The 15,843-nt window shown below is 40.7% G+C and overlaps 1 protein-coding gene across 1 annotated transcript in view; it reads left to right on the top strand.

Moving 5' to 3' along the window:
• LOC122803780 (echinoderm microtubule-associated protein-like 5) overlaps positions 1–15,843 on the top strand; it is a 3,919,718-nt gene that overhangs the window by 1,989,905 nt on the left and 1,913,970 nt on the right. Inside the window, exon 16 of the mRNA XM_044073467.1 lies at positions 14,931–15,024. Coding sequence (XP_043929402.1) covers positions 14,931–15,024 — 94 coding nt within the window. The remainder of the gene's footprint in view (positions 1–14,930; positions 15,025–15,843) is intronic.

Here is a 15,843-nt window from a genome sequence, read left to right as displayed (position 1 = left end):
TATTGTAGCACTTTAGTTGCTTATTCTGTTTCTTATAACATTTAGGTGTTCCAGATACAGAATAACTGTTTTATGCAACTATTACATAAAATGTATAAAATAATTTTGTCCTAAAATCTCAGGACATTTGCCATTTTTTCAGGTTTTTTTTGCAGGACACAACTGCCCAAAGAGGGACTGTCCCTCGCAAAGTGGGACAGGTGGTAACCCTAGCAGTCAGGCTTGGAGAGAAGCATATGGGTCTGGTAGCCTGGGGGAGACCCAGACAGAGACCGCACACATGCAGCCAGGACTGGTGAGGTGGTTACTTCATAGACGGAACTACCCTGTAGCAATGAGACTGAAGGTGAGCCACAGCTGCTTGTGGGTACTGATGTTCCCTTGGACAGAGTGACTGCAAGGGCAGAGGTGAGTAGTAGTATCTAGGCAGACAGCGAGGCACCGCCGTCAGAAAATACCAGACTTCCTGTGGAAGGGGAGCTGGGAAGGGTTACTAAGAGAGAGTTGAGACAGGCTCAGCTCTTAGACCCTACATTACAAGGGGTCTATATTATATTTTCGAAAGTTTCAAACATCGAACACCATATGGTCGACACCATATGAACGATGTTTGAAATTTCGAAAATATAATAAAAATAAAAAACTATACTTACCTAAACACTGTAGGCAGGGGGGCAAGCCGGGCTGCACCCTCACACCCCCGCTACTTAAATATTCCTACTCCGAGATAGCACTGCATTGAAATAAAGGGAAAATATTCCCTACGGCGATTTCCGTGTTACGCGCGTGACGTTTCGACATTTTTACCAATCGGGTTCACTCAATATGCGTTCGCCATTTACAATTTTCAATCATGTGATAGGAACCCCATTAAAAGACCTGGGGGAGGTAGCTAGTGAGGCACCTGATTTTCAAAGGAAGGAGAAATTTGTATACTGGGACAAAGGGCTACTGTATAGAGAGTGGACCCCTGAGGGAGGGCTAGAGGGTGAGAGAATATAGCAGTTTGTAGTGGCCAGAGCCTACCGTCTGGCACTTCTAGCCATAGCCCATGACATTCCCTTTGCAGGTCATATAGGCATAAAATGCATAAAGAGACATATTATACAGAACTTTTATTGGCCTGGGATTTCCAGAGATGTAACAGGGTATTGCAAGACCTGTGAGCAGTACCAAAAGGTAGGCAAGGCAGGAGACAAGGTGAAATCTTCTTTGATGCCTTTGCCTATGATTGAGGAGCCATTTCAGAGGGTAGCTATGGATATTGTGGGGCCACTGAGTACCCCAAGTTCCACAGGGAAAAAGTATATACTAGTGGTAGTAGATTATGCTACCAGATACCCTGAAGTGGTGGCTGTATCCTTCATTGAGGCAGAAAAGGTGGCAAATGATTTGTTAGAAATTTTCAGTAGGGTAGATTTTCCAAAAGAAATACTGACTGACAGAGGTGCCAATTTCATGTCAGACCTGCTGGCTTGTCTGTGGAAGCACTGTGGGTGAGGCTCATAAAGACTACCGCCTACCATCCCCAGACTAATGGTCTTGTTGAGAGGTTAAACTCTACACTCAAGATGATGCTATGGGCATTTGCAAACCAGTTTAAGAGGGACTGGGACAAATATTTGCCCCATCTGTATTTTGCTTGCAGAGAGGTTCCCCAGGAATCAACAGGTTTTCCACCCTTTGAGTTGTATGGGCATAGGGTGATGGGACCTCCAGATTTGATTCGAGATGAGTGGGAGGGTGAGTGTGAATCCCACAAGGAGTCTGTTATGGCATATATCCTAAACCTCAGGTCAAGGCTTAGGGAACTCATGGGCTTGGCCCAGGAGAACCTGGCAGAAGCCCAGTAGCAGAAAAAGGTCTGGTATAACAAGAATGGACAAGCTAGAGAGTATGCTGTAGGGCAGCAGGTAATGGTTCTCATTCCTGCCAGACACAATAAATTGCAGGCAGCCTGGGAGGGACCCTACAAGGTGGTAAGGAAGGTCAATGATGTTAACTACATGGTAGAGCTGCTAGGCAGGAGGCAGGGGCACAAATTGTACCATGTTAACATGATGAAACCTTACTATGGTAGCGAGGCCCTTGTGCTGAGTATTTGCAGTGGATTGCAGGAGGAGTCTGAGGGGGATCTGGTGACAAAGCTCCTCAGTGTGGCTCGGACTGACACCTCAGTGGAAGGGGTAGCAATGTCCCAGCAGCTATCCCCTACCCAGGTTCGAGAAATCTGAGCAGTGTTACATAAGTTTGGGGGCATGTTCACTGGGAAACCAGGGTGCACCCACCTGGTGCAGAACCACGTGGATACAGGACCCCAAAGACCTATTAAGCAGGCCCCTTATAGGATGCTTGTGAGAGTCAAGCAGACTCTGAGGGAGGGGATACAGGAAATGTTGGAACTAGGGGTAATTCAGGAAATTAAATAGTCACACAGAGTCAGATGCGTGCCCTATGCCTAGGATAGATGAAGCCTTAGAGCAGCTGGGTGGGGCTAAGTATCTTAACACCATTGATCTTACCAAGGGTTATTGGCAAGTGACTTTGACTGCCAGTGCTAGAGAGAGGTCACCCTTTGTGACTCCTTTTGGCTTGTATGAGTTCACAAAGATGCCCTTTGGGATGAAAAATGCCCCAGCAACTTTCCAGAGGTGGTAGATTGTATCCTAGCAGGAGCAGGAGATTTTGCCCTTGCTTACCTAGATGATATTGCTATCTACAGCCATTCCTGGCAAGAGCACCTTCAGTATGTCAGGGGGGGGGGTGCTGGGTAGATTACAGAGGGCAGTGTTGACCATTAAGCCCAGCAAATGTCAGGTGGGTATGGCAGAGGTCTCCTACCTGGGACAAAGAGTGGGGAGTTTTAAGATCAGGCCAGAACCTGCCAAAGTGGAAGCCATTCAGGCATTGCCTGCACCTGTAACCAAAAAGCAGGTGAGGGCATTTTAGGTACAGCAGGGTACTATAGAAAGTTCGTCCCCAGTTACAGTACCATAGCTGCTCCCCTCATAGACCTGACATGGAAAAACAGGCCAGAAAAGGTAGTGTTGACCCCAGCATGTGAGCAGGCATTCCAGAAGCTTAAAGGAACTTTGGGAAGACCCTCTGTGTTAACCTGTCCAGATTACAGCAAAGAATTTGTTGTACAGTTGGATGTTTCAAACCATGGGGTGGGGCTTGTACTTAGCTAGGTTTCTTCAGAGGGGGAAGAACACCCAGTGGTTTATCTCAGTCATAGGCTGCAACCCAGGAAGGAATGCTATGAAGCTGTAGAAAAGGAATCCCTAGCCATAATGTGAGCACTGCAGAAACTTCATCCTTATCTGTATGGAAGGAAATGCACTGTAGTTACAGACCACAATCCCTTAATATGGCTACATCGAGCCAGCCAGCAGAATGTTAAGTTACTAAGGTGGAGCCTAGGGTTACAAGGATATGATATGACAGTGCAGCACCACAATGGAGTTAGCAATGCCAATGCAGATGGACTCTCAAGACAAGGAATGGAGTAAGGTATTCTCAGATAGGCTGAACCCTTTCAAGCAATGTTTCCCAAGGGTCACTTGAAAAACTAGTTTTGAGTTTTTTGGGGGGGGTTGTGACATTGCTAGCCCAGCTATCTGGAATTTTATAAATAATCATGTCATTTGTGAATATTAATATGATTCATATGCTTGTCTTTCAAATGTAAGAGAACTGTATGTTATGTACTGAGCTTCAAGAATGTACCCATAGTGTACCCTACTGGAAAAGAACAGAAATGTATATAAACTATATACCTGTGTAAATGTATGTTTTAATAGTAGAAGCTGGAACATGCAGAGTTAACTAGCAAAACTCCAAGAAAATAAGTTGGAAGCAAAGTGTTTTACGATTGTGTTATTTATCTCTCAGCTTCAATGCAGCAAGCAGACACAATGTCTAGCGCTAGAAGTTTTTCTATTGTCTTGAAAGTAATTTTAATTACTAGGTTGAAAATGTAAAATGTTTTATTGCTTCCTAGCAGCTGCACATCTGAGAGACATGTATTTCTCACACAGAGACGATAAAATTCTTAGTTTCTGTTACCCTGGGAACTGAAGGCAGGTGACAACGAGTGATGTCATCCAGGCTAACCCAGCAGTAATATGTGATATTAATTTAAGAAGTTTCTCAGATAGAAAGACTGGGCGTTTTGTATCTTGTCTTGGATCTAGAAACATTCATTCAGCACTTCTCCATCTGCCTTGCTCTCTACGTCTAGGGTAAAATAATTTCTTATAGATATAGACAGGAATATAGTAACGATTAGTTTAGATGTTTTCTGTATTTATATTTTCTGTAATTCTGAATTCTGTAGTTACTGTGTTGATTGGGTATATTCGTGTTGCTTTATTATTTATTATTAAATATATTTAAACCTATCTTTGTGGCTGATATTTGTGAGACATCTTTAAGCACTTAGAGTACTTGCATGTGTATTTGGTGACACTGTACAGGCCACTCCTAAATAGCTTTGGTCTTTGTCATACTTACCAAGTAGTGGTTGGTGGCAGTGATAACTACCTTATAGTCTAGGCAGAAGGGGCATAGTTAGTCAACCTGTGACAGCCTTCCCTAGGAGTGCCTTTGTGTGTGTAAATATATCATATCTCAAAGTGTGTGTGTGTGTGTGTGAGCTACTTGGGCAGGGACACGAAACACTTGTTGGACAGAGAGGGTGCTTGACCACTTGGCTGAGATCTTAACCCTATAGCTGTGCCCATGGAGAGTTTTATTTGGGATCTGGAGAGAGGGAGAAACCAGCCCTCAGACTGATGTGATCTCTGTGTGCTCTTAGGGGAAATTGTACTTTGCTGTGTGTGTACTTCTCATCCTCCCAGTGTGTATGTCCCTCTCTGATGCTAGTGGTGAGCATTGAGGCTCCTTGATTACTGGGCCAATGCAGAGGCATCACAATAATAAGTAACAATAATAATTTAAAGAAGATAAGGGGTGGGGAGAGAGAGGAAAACATACCACAAGTAACCTCGCAGGTAAGAGTACAACTACAAACTTCTACAGGTGTGCTGTGTCAGTTGTGAGTACAGTGACTACAATTCTTCTTTAGCTGATATAGCACAAACATACCTCTCAAGCTGTTAGAATGGGACAGTATGGGCCAAGCAGTAACAAATTCATGTACGGAACTACACAGGACAGTTTCATATAATGTGGACTTACATAGCTTAGAAGGTGTTATGTAAATGGATTTAAAAATATATAGCATTCCAGGTAATCATTTATGTGGTAATTGTGGAACAGACAGATTAGGCAATTGTAATTACATTACGAAAAACCATGACAGTTGAGAGGTATGTTTGTGTACAGTAAGTAAACTAGACAGGCATCATGCCTTAATTGGCAGACATGGGTGTAGAACCCAAAAGCTGTGACTGTAGGGGCATCTCCAAATAATGTTACACTTGATTGCAGCAATGTAGAACAGACATGCAATGACTACAGCCCTATTGCAAATAGTAAGACAGATTTATATAGGAAGCCATAATGTTGCTTAACACTTTATTGGTATTGCTGGTAATTATCTGTGAAATCTGCACACACTATCTGCTCATAAACTGGCTACTTCAGCCATATACATTTTTTTTCCTAGAGTGGAAGAAAATGTGAGCATTATGTGACTTACATTGGCCTGGAGACAACCTTGACCCATAGGATTACTTCAAGAAAAAAACAATTTACAGGACATTCCTTTTGCAGTGTAGAGCTATTACAGTTTTATACTTGACTGATGTGACAGCAGAAAACACATGCAATTAATACAGCCGTATTGTTAAGACAGATTTAGTTAGGAAACCACACTGCTGCCTAACACTTTATTTGTATTACTCATGATTCTCTGTGAAATCTACACATACTTTCTACTCTTAAAGTGGGCAACCTCAGGCATATATACCTTTTGTTCCTGGAGTGCAAGGAAATGAGAGCATTATGTGACTGAAACTGGCCTAGAGACAATCTTGAAACATACTGTTAGTTGAGAAAAACATTTTACAGGATATTCATTTTGCATTGTAGTGTTACTACAGTTTTGCACTTGACTGCAGTGACAGTAAAACACACATGCAATGAATAATTAAGACAGGTTAATTTAGGAAACCACAATGCTGCCTAACACATTATTAGTATTGTTGATAATTCTCTTGTTTATTGCAATACAGTTGTTATTGTTCATTTATTGCACTACAGTTCTAATTGCCCATGTATTGCACATTTTTAATTGCCCAGTTATTGCACTACAGTTTTTATTGTTTATTCTTTATTGCAGTACATTTTTTATTCTTTATTGCTTATTGCACTACAGGTAGCATAATATATCCGTATTCACCACACTCACGGTGCAACCTGGCCAGGCGCCTGACATGGGACTGAATATTGCAAGTCCTCTCAGCTGCAGCTGTTGGGAGAGAAGCACACCATTATGCATATCAGTTTTGCACACATTCAGCTTGCATTTTGGTAAAACAGTGGAAAAAATACTTAAATATTTGTGGGGCTTGCCCAGCCCTTGCCTGTTGGACCCAGGTGTCCAGCGTTCCCCTCTTTCTCTGCTTCATGTTGTCATAATGGTAACACTGCTCACCAGTGCGGGGGATAACAGTAGCACTGGTATGATCCCTGGCCAAGTTATCTCAGGCCTCAGCCTTACACTCTGAGCCCTGGTAACTACCCTGCAGCAGCCTAGGTTCATAATTCTATATGAGGAGCCCAACAAAAACCATAGACTCCTGCACACCCCATCTCAGCACCCAAAAACGTGCACCCTCTCCAACACTGCCTGGCATATCAGCAGATAAGCAGATTTCAAAAAATGATGCAGAATTCCTGCCTGTTGGCCTTAATATAGGCTGTTTTCCTGCTATTATATGTCATTCAGCAACATTCAAAAAAGCTCCGCAGTGCTTAGCATTGTGCAGACCAGGTAATTGAAGCTGAGCAGAGTGAAAACTTGTAGATCCATGGTTTTAGCGAAGCTTAGCAACACACAAACAATATTAGCCATTAACCACATTTAAGCAGTGCTTAGCACTGTGCAGCTCTCCCAAATCTAAAATATTAATTTTAATTTAAAAGCTATTTTACATTGCATTCAACAAATGACATGTGTGCTAGGGACTTGAGCCCGAGACCTACTGAACTGTAGACCATCACTCTCCCCATTCAGCTACTTGGATAGTATATAAAGTAGTATACCTTCACATACACTTCTAAGCAATCACTGTGCACCACATAGATGGGCTTAAATGGGTGTATACATAAGCAAAAATAAATAATTACATTCAGTTTCTATTTTTAGATGTCTGGCAGGTGTCAGCTGTCTTTGGGCAAGCATGGCTTAGCATTGCTGTGCTTTGCACTTTGTTGTGCAAACAGACCTTAGAAAACAAGAAAATTAAAAAAATAACAAAACCACAATTCATAAATTTAGAAACACAAACTATTAATAAATGGCACATTTCAACAGTAGCACAGAACATTGCAGGGACCCTCACCATGTACATAACATTTGACCAGCCTCTACACTTCTGCCTGCATGGATTAACTATTCCTGTTACTATGCTCTCCCCAGGCAGTGCACCATGATTAATATGCATGGTGTGCTGCCAAGGGGGAACTGATGCCATGTACATGGGTACATTCCATGCAGGCTCTACACAGAGCCTACACAGATTTTATTAAATTCTGAGGAATGTCTCTCTCTCTCTCTCTCTATATATATATATATATATATATATATATATATTTATATATGTATATATGTAATTTATGAACTTACTTGCAAACTTATTCTACCATTACAGATTATACCAGGACTTCTAAAGTTATCACATACTGATGTACAGTGTATGTGAAGTAATTGTTTCACTGAAATTTTATCCCAGTTACTGTCAGCTGTGATATATTGCCTTTTGGTTACCACTTTGTGGTGCATGACGCTGCAGTCTTGGGGCATTGTTAGAGGAGGTTCGCACACAGATGCTCTAAGTGCAGAAATCTGTGCTCCATTCTGGTGAAATTGGTGGGCAGAAGGAAGAAGAGGCAGAGGGAGAGAAAGAGACAGACAGACTGAAAGACAAAGCACTGTAATCTAAGAGTTAATTAGGCTAAGGGCTAAACAGAATTCAGAGGACATTTTGCCTCTTGTGAAACAGGGCTGTTGCCTAAGTATAGGCTCCACATAATTTCATTATGGATTGACTCTGTAGAAGCTTGAGGAGGGATCTTGTGGATAGCTGCATTATAGAGCAGATGTCAAACATGTGGATATACTGAAGTGGTTGCAAAATTTGGTCCTACACCTGGACAAAACTCCTGTGGATGGAGTACTGGGCATAACGAACTACGAGTTATTTGCTGCTAAAATTGCATTTGACTGAATTGTGAGTTATGTAGCTTGAAATGTTGTTTGAAAATGTTACTGATTGTAGGCTGAACTTTTACATTTTGGTCACTGTAGATAATGTCTTTTTATATTGGGTCACTAAATAAACTGCACTAAACCTGAGTCATAGATTCATAGGTACTTAATAGGTTATTGATCTGTGAGGATCTTTAGAAGTCTAGCCATAAATTCCCATGAAGTTTTTAGACCTAGACAAGTAGAACTTTTACATATTGGCTCTATCTATGAGGAACAACCATACTAAACCAGGGGTGAATTTATGTTTACCCATCTGTTCATCCCGATTACGTTTGAATAGTGTAAGAGAAGTACTTTGCTTTATGTGGAAAGAAGGATGACTCCAAAGAAGTGGTATCTCTGATACATTTCTGTCCCTCTAGCATGATCTGTTAATATTGCAAAAGAGATTGAGCTCTCTTGAGCATCTGCTTATGCCTCCACTGGATTTTAAAATGTTTGACAGGCTAGGGTTTGTAGAGTTTCTGTACAAGAGGCAGAAATTGTCCCTAGTAGCCTTTTAGACTCCAAGAAGACAGACAAGACTTTGCAATGGTCTGCATAATTTTTATAATTTAGGCCCCTAATTTTCTTAGTAAGAAAGCATTGTGGGCATTCAGGTTGTGTCAAATGCTTGGACAGGTACATACTGAATGGTATATTATACTGAATAATTGTCCTGATGAGCGCATAAAACAATGAAATGATCACACTCCTGGACTTGGATGCCATACCTTTAGTACAAAGCTGTACAATGAAAAAGGACTTTCTTACAGTTGTGGATGCATGGTAATTGAAGGGCAGTTCATTATCTATGTAGGTTCCTAGGTCCCTAACTACTGTATCAATTCTTAGAGGTTTATTGTCAATGTGATAGTTGCAAAGAACTTCTTTTCCTGAAGGATACTATTGTACATTTCTCAGCATTTAATTTTAGTCCGTGGTTTTGACACCAACTGTTGGCTTTGGTTAGGCCCTCTTGGATGATCTTGGTGTACTGGGGAGTGTATGATGGCAAAACTCAAAGCAAAACTAACACACAGCAAACTATAAAGATAAAAAAAAATTAAGCCACAGCTACGTGATGTGTACAAAATAAAAAAAACTTAAGATAATCAGAGATGAAGTCCCAACTTTGTAAGAGGACGTAGACATTTAGTAGATGAAAGGATTTTTTTTTTTATTTTCTACACATCAGATAGCCATAGCTTAATTTTTTTTTTTTATTTTTATAGTGTATGATGGCACCAGTTTCAGTCATCTGGAAACTTGATCAGCCATAAACCCTTAACAGTAGCTTTGGCTTCTGAGAAGTACAGCAAAGAGAAGTAACCCAAGGACTGAACCCTGAGTAGACTGCTCGTGGCAGGTCTTTCGGAGGAGATAGAGCAGATCACCCTAGTTTCCTGGGTTTTCCCTGTGAGCCAGTTTTTTATCTAGTGAGTTATACAGGGAGTAGCATTTAGCTGGGATAGTTTATATATGGTACCCAAGTGTGAGATGGTGTTGAGCACCTTTTTGAGGTCTAGATATGTGGTGTGTACTGATTTGTTGTCATCCATTGTTTTATTAACCTTCTCAAGGAAGTCAATCAGGTTACGTAGGCAGGATCTGCCCTTGGAAAATCTGAGCTGGCTTTGGTCAGCAGTTTGTACCTATGTACTTATTTGTTAATTCCTCAGTGATCCTTTCTATAGCCTTACAGATGAGGCTGGTCAGATTTATGGGTCTATAATTTCCCAGGTCCAACCTTTGTGCAAGAGGATGACAGTTGTTGCACTCCATTCATGTGGCACAAAACCTGATCAGAGGCTGACATTAAATAGGCTCTATAAGGGTTTTGACAGATTGTTTTTCAGCCTGGCCTGTATGTAGCCTGGTATTTTATCCTACCCAACAGAAGCAGAGTTCTTGGTCTTGGATAGTACTTTGAGGACTTGTTTATGGGAGATTTAAGGGAAAGGTGTAGGTGTAGATGTGAGTTCTGGGAACATAGGATCATAGAGGAGAGTGAAGTTAAAATAAAATATATCCACTAGTAGATGGGCTATGTCCTCCGGGCCCAAGAATTATTTACTATCAGCTCTGTGCAGTGGTGGGCATTGTTTATGAAGTTTCTAACATAGTTGAAGAAGGCTTGATGGTTGTCCTTTGTCTGGGTGGTCTTTTTTACCTTCTATCTGGCTTTGTTTGATTTGATCAAAGTCCAGAGTTCCATGCTATGTTAAGCAAGAGAATTTTTGGCAGCTAGAGAGTTACATTTATTTTTACATGCAGTGTGTTTCTTTCTTTTATTGTGGAGCCTGTTTATATTTGGATTCCACAATATTTTTTTTAATTTGGCATTGTATTTATTTCAAAGTGGGGCAGATGCATCTATGCAGCTATTGACATATGCATGGATTTTGGCATTAAAGGATTCTAAGTAAACAGTGGGTTACTGAGTTGGAAAGGGATGTTGAATTTAGCCAGGTCTTCACTCAGTTTCAGTAGATTATCTTTGGTATAATCTCTAAATATCACTGTAATGGAGGGTGCTTCTGACTTCAGTCTTAGAGTGAATGTGACCAGTTTGTGGTCTGCTTTGAGCAAAGAGGGAGTTGTGATTAAGAGGGAGCAAAGCAGTCCCATATTGGTGTGGACCAAGTCCAGGAGTGCATCTCCCTTGGTTGGGGTGCAGATTTACTGATCCAGGGAATGTGTATTAATGAAACCCAGAAATCCCTAGGCATACACTTTAGAGGATGTGTATATTAAAATCCAAGATCGAGTCTTGTTATAACAAGGTTGCCGTGTTCGCTACCAACGAAACTTACTCCTCCCATCACTGCATCTTCCCTACGCAAACTAAAATGGCTCGAACATCCCCATCACCTAACCTACTTGCAGTGAACCACAGCTCACAGTATCATTACCAAACCTTCCAATTGTCCATCCCTGACCTCCCTGTTTACTCTCCATAAGCCCTCCCGACAACTCATGTCTGAAAATCTATTCCTTCTAAAAGTGCAAATACTCAGTCTAGCAGTTGGTCAGTCTCTCTACTCACGTACCATTGCTAAACCTTGGAATTCCCAATCCAGCTCTATCAGAAATATTTCCAATCAGATATCCTTCAAAAAGTCTCTAAAACATCATATCTTAGCCCTATGACAATGTACATGTGTCTAGAAATACAGAGCATCTTCCCCCACCTGATCTCACTAACTTTTTTTCTCCCCTCTGCTTAATAGTTATGCAACTATCTCTTGCTTTCTTCACTCTACAGTATCCAAAACAGATGATATATTGTGCTTTGTATATTTTGTATATAATGTATACTGCCTTTGTTATTCTAGCTAGAAACTTATTATAAGATTGTATGTCTGTTTTTTTTAGGTTATTTCTCTATGTATGTAGAAAATGTGATTGTATTTAAATTTATTTTGTATGTGTTGCTTTTCTCCCTGGGCCTCCACTAAAAATGGGCACTTTTTGGCCTAGTGGACCATCCCTGTAAACAAATGCAAATAAATAATGGAATGGTAGTTGAGGTCCTCAGGAGAATGGTATTTGGGTTAATGCATATGGACTCCATAATACTTAGGTAGGTGTTAAATGCTGGGGGGGACATAGAGGGTTTCCTATAGATAGCCATGATGTGATAAGGGGTACTGTTAATAGTAAGCTGGATGTGGAGGAGTTTCAGATCCTTATCTTGTGTCTAAGTAGTCTGTCAATGAAGTTTTTTTTTTTTTTTTACAAATATGGAGAAATTTAGTGCTTTGATCTTGTTCAGTGAGCCTGAACGTGTCTTAGGCATTGAAACTATGCATCGATGTGGCGCTCTGAATGGTCTTAATCCAGGTCTCTGTGACAATGCAAAGGTTGATGCATTGTGCCCACTCCTTACCTTGCAGTGCATTGACATATGCATCACACTCCTTCCTCTTGCAATGTATGTGCAATGCCAGTGCATTGTAGGGTAAGGCGCGCCTGTATGGAATGGAGATATTTGTTAAGACTCCTAGTACTGAGCAGCAATATTCTGCCCTGTTTTGTTTGAAGATTTTGAAGACTGATCATGCTTAAAAAGGAACAAGTGGGGCCTTTTCCAGTATACAAAAGCCTTGGGGGGAATGGGTGCAGGCCATCCCTGGCAAAGCAGTTAAGATGATCTGCCATCTCCTTATAGGCTGCTATATTGGACCCCCTTTGATTGACACCATAAAGTAAGAGCAGTAGTTAATATCTGATGATTTGGGGCTTTTATTCTCCTCCCAGTATTTTGGCATTGTCAATGAGTCTTGCACTAAGAATTTGAGACAGCAGCATTTTTTTTATTTTAGAGTTGGACATCTGCGGTGTAGGCAAGAGAAATTAGCTGTAACTGCTGGTGCTGTCTGTGAATGAAAATGCTGCTGTTTGCTTATTTCTCTGATTTTGCAAGATTAGTGTGATTTGTATAAAGCAACTTGAAACACTTTAATGTATGTCTACTGTTCATGTAGAACAAATTTGATATACACTATGTAACCGTTTTTTTGTCACAGACATCTGCAGTATTAAGATAATTGATTGTAACTGCTGAGTGGAGGTGGGTGCTGTCTTTTGATGACAGTGACTGACCCATTTGTCATATGCTCATTTTAAATCGTCACTAATTTGCCTTTGCAAGATTGGTCTGCATTGTGACCATTACTATTTTTTCTTGTTTTTAACACTGTTGGATATTTGAGGTGTACACAGTCAGTAAAGTGGTTGTAATTGATGACTACAGAGGTGATCTGTGGATACATGTGACTTACCCTGCTGTTTGGTCACTGTTAAACAGCAGTCACTGATCTAGCGTGCATTTGCTGAAATCAGTATAAAAGTATTATTGATATGACTTGTGCCTTTGCTTGTGCGTTTGTGGGGGGGATGCAGTGTATGTAAGGTAACAAGTAAGCCATAATTTCATTCACTTACCATCACAAGCATCAGCACTGTGTATGGTAAATATGTCTTTGGTGGGTTGACAGGAGCAGGGTGTATGTGAAAGTAGCTGATCTTTGGCACAGTGGTATAGTGAATACTGTTGCCATCACAAAGCATTTTTTAGTTCTGGTTGAGCTCTTGGCAATGGCTTCTACTTTGTGGAGTCTGTATTCCTTCCTTATCTCTGTGTGGGTTTATCCATGTGCTCTAGTTTTCTCCAGCACCTCAAATACATGAAGCAGGTGAATTGGTGTTCTCTAATTTGCCTGTAGATACATATGCAATATGTGAATGTATGTAACTTATGTTAAACTTGGCTTGTCAGTGCCAGAGTCAGCATGTGTATGTGAAAAAAAAGCAGGGCATCTTGTGATAGACCTGGCTTTTCAGGGATTTTGTGTGTGTGTGTGTGTGTGTGTGGGTGTGTGAGTGTGGTTGTGAAAAAAAATATCACTGATTTTTATTTGTAGACACACAGTATTGCCAGGTACATATGCAACTCTTCTGGGTAGTGGTCAAGATAAAAAAGCAGTAGGTCATTGTCTTTAAAAAAAATGAGATTTAAACTGTATCACAGACCAGCAAGGCCCTCAGAGCTTCTTGGGGAGGGGGGGGGGGGTCTAGCAGCCTCCCACACCACTAGCTGCATAAGTAGATTTTGATGTAAATATAGTAGTAGCGTCTGCCCTAAACCTCATATATTGTAAGACGAGCCCTACTCAGAAGTGTGCGGTGAAGATCATTGTAGAGTTTTTGGGAGACTGGGGACAGTGTGGTCAATGCTTCTTTAATTTTCCTCACAATTAAACCTTAAAGGTAGGCACATGAAGTCATTGTAGTTTGTTTGGGGGCTGTGGAGAGTGTGGTCATTATTTCTTTATTTTTTCATCACAAACCTCAGTGGTTTGCAGAGGAGGTCAGTATAACTTATGCAAGGGCTGAGGATGAATCTTCTGCTGTTAGTGGTTTTACAACCTTTGGTTTATATCTCAGGAAGGAAGACTAAATGACCAATGTTGTTCACATGAAGAAGCTCTCCCAATGAATATGCATTGCTGGTCTTTATTGTACAAGATAATTTGTTCCCCTTTTTCATTTTTTCCTCATTGGTCTACTTCTGTATGTACACTTAGTAGAATTTGTTACCAGTCAGACGAATGAATGACTGAAGGCACAGAAGTAAACCCAGTGACCTGCAGGTCATAATGTCCATGCCTCATATGAAATGGGATTTTTGGTTCACAAGCACTTAAGAAAACTGGCACTTCATTTTATGGTTAGTCACAAATTTGTATTAAATTCAGAAAATCTAGTACAATGAAAATGTGAGACTAAAAGTCATCAATTTCTGTAATTAATCTCCTTGTGTTTGTGGTTTCTGTTACATAAATCCCTGGACGCCTGTTTGATGACATCATTAAAGTTACTTGTTTTTTTTTTTTGACTTTGCACTTCTGTTTTCCACTTGAATGAGTGTACTTAGAGGATGCCTTTCTCTTTAAGGAATCTTCCATTTATTTCATTCTTACAGCGGATGGCAAGCAATTAGCATCAGTCGGAATGGATGACAATCATACTGTCATAGTCTGGGACTGGAAGAAAGGAGAGAAGCTGTCTGCAGTGAGGTAAGTTCATCTTTCTGTGTAGTTTGTGTCATGTAAAGTCATATTATGGTCTATACACATTTACATTTTTATGCGTATGTATCTGTGCTACTTTCTAAGCATTACTGACAAGCTAGTTTTAAATACTCCTATGCAACATCACAGTAGGTACCCAAGATCTTTAACCATTTTGGTTTTTGGAGATTTGACACATGGAGAAACCTGAAGTCTTCTTGGTGCAAAGTGCTCAGGTGAAGAGGGAGAACGTCTGCAAGAATGTGTGACAGTTTAGCAAGGAGAAGTGTCAGTTATTGGTTCTTGCATGGTGTGAAATAGTGCTTACAGACTGAAGTGCCAGTATCCATATGGTGGCGACTACTAAAATCCCACTTCTCATTGTAGTAATCCTGAGCATAGTCAAACTCTGACACTGAATGTTCCATCTCTAACCAGAGAGCTTCTGCCTCCATGTATAGAAGTCTTGTGTGGGTGGATAAAAAGAGAAGTATAAGCAGTGTAATTGCTGGTGTTGCTGTCATATAGACAGCTGATAAAGAGACCAAAGTAACCTTGTATTACTAGCATTAAATAACAGTAGCGAACTTTACTACTTTCCCAACCTAATCTCTGCACTACAGGAACTCCTACAATCACACATCCCCACTAGAACTCTTAGATCCAGCAACCAAAACCTCATAAAAGTCATCAAGCATAGAAATGATGCTAGCAAATCCCTTTTTGCCAGCACCATTGCCAAAAAGTAGAACACCCTACTAAGCCATACAACCTCTACCACCTCCACTACTCAGTTTAAAAAACTCCTGAAAAAACATTTTCAGA

The sequence above is a fragment of the Protopterus annectens genome, chromosome 6.part0, assembly GCF_019279795.1.
Source record: "Protopterus annectens isolate FY-2018-M chromosome 6.part0, PAN1.0, whole genome shotgun sequence".
NCBI classification, from domain to species: Eukaryota; Metazoa; Chordata; order Ceratodontiformes; family Protopteridae; genus Protopterus; species Protopterus annectens.
Note: the sequence above shows the minus strand (reverse complement) of the source record. Positions and strands in the feature narration are given on the sequence as shown.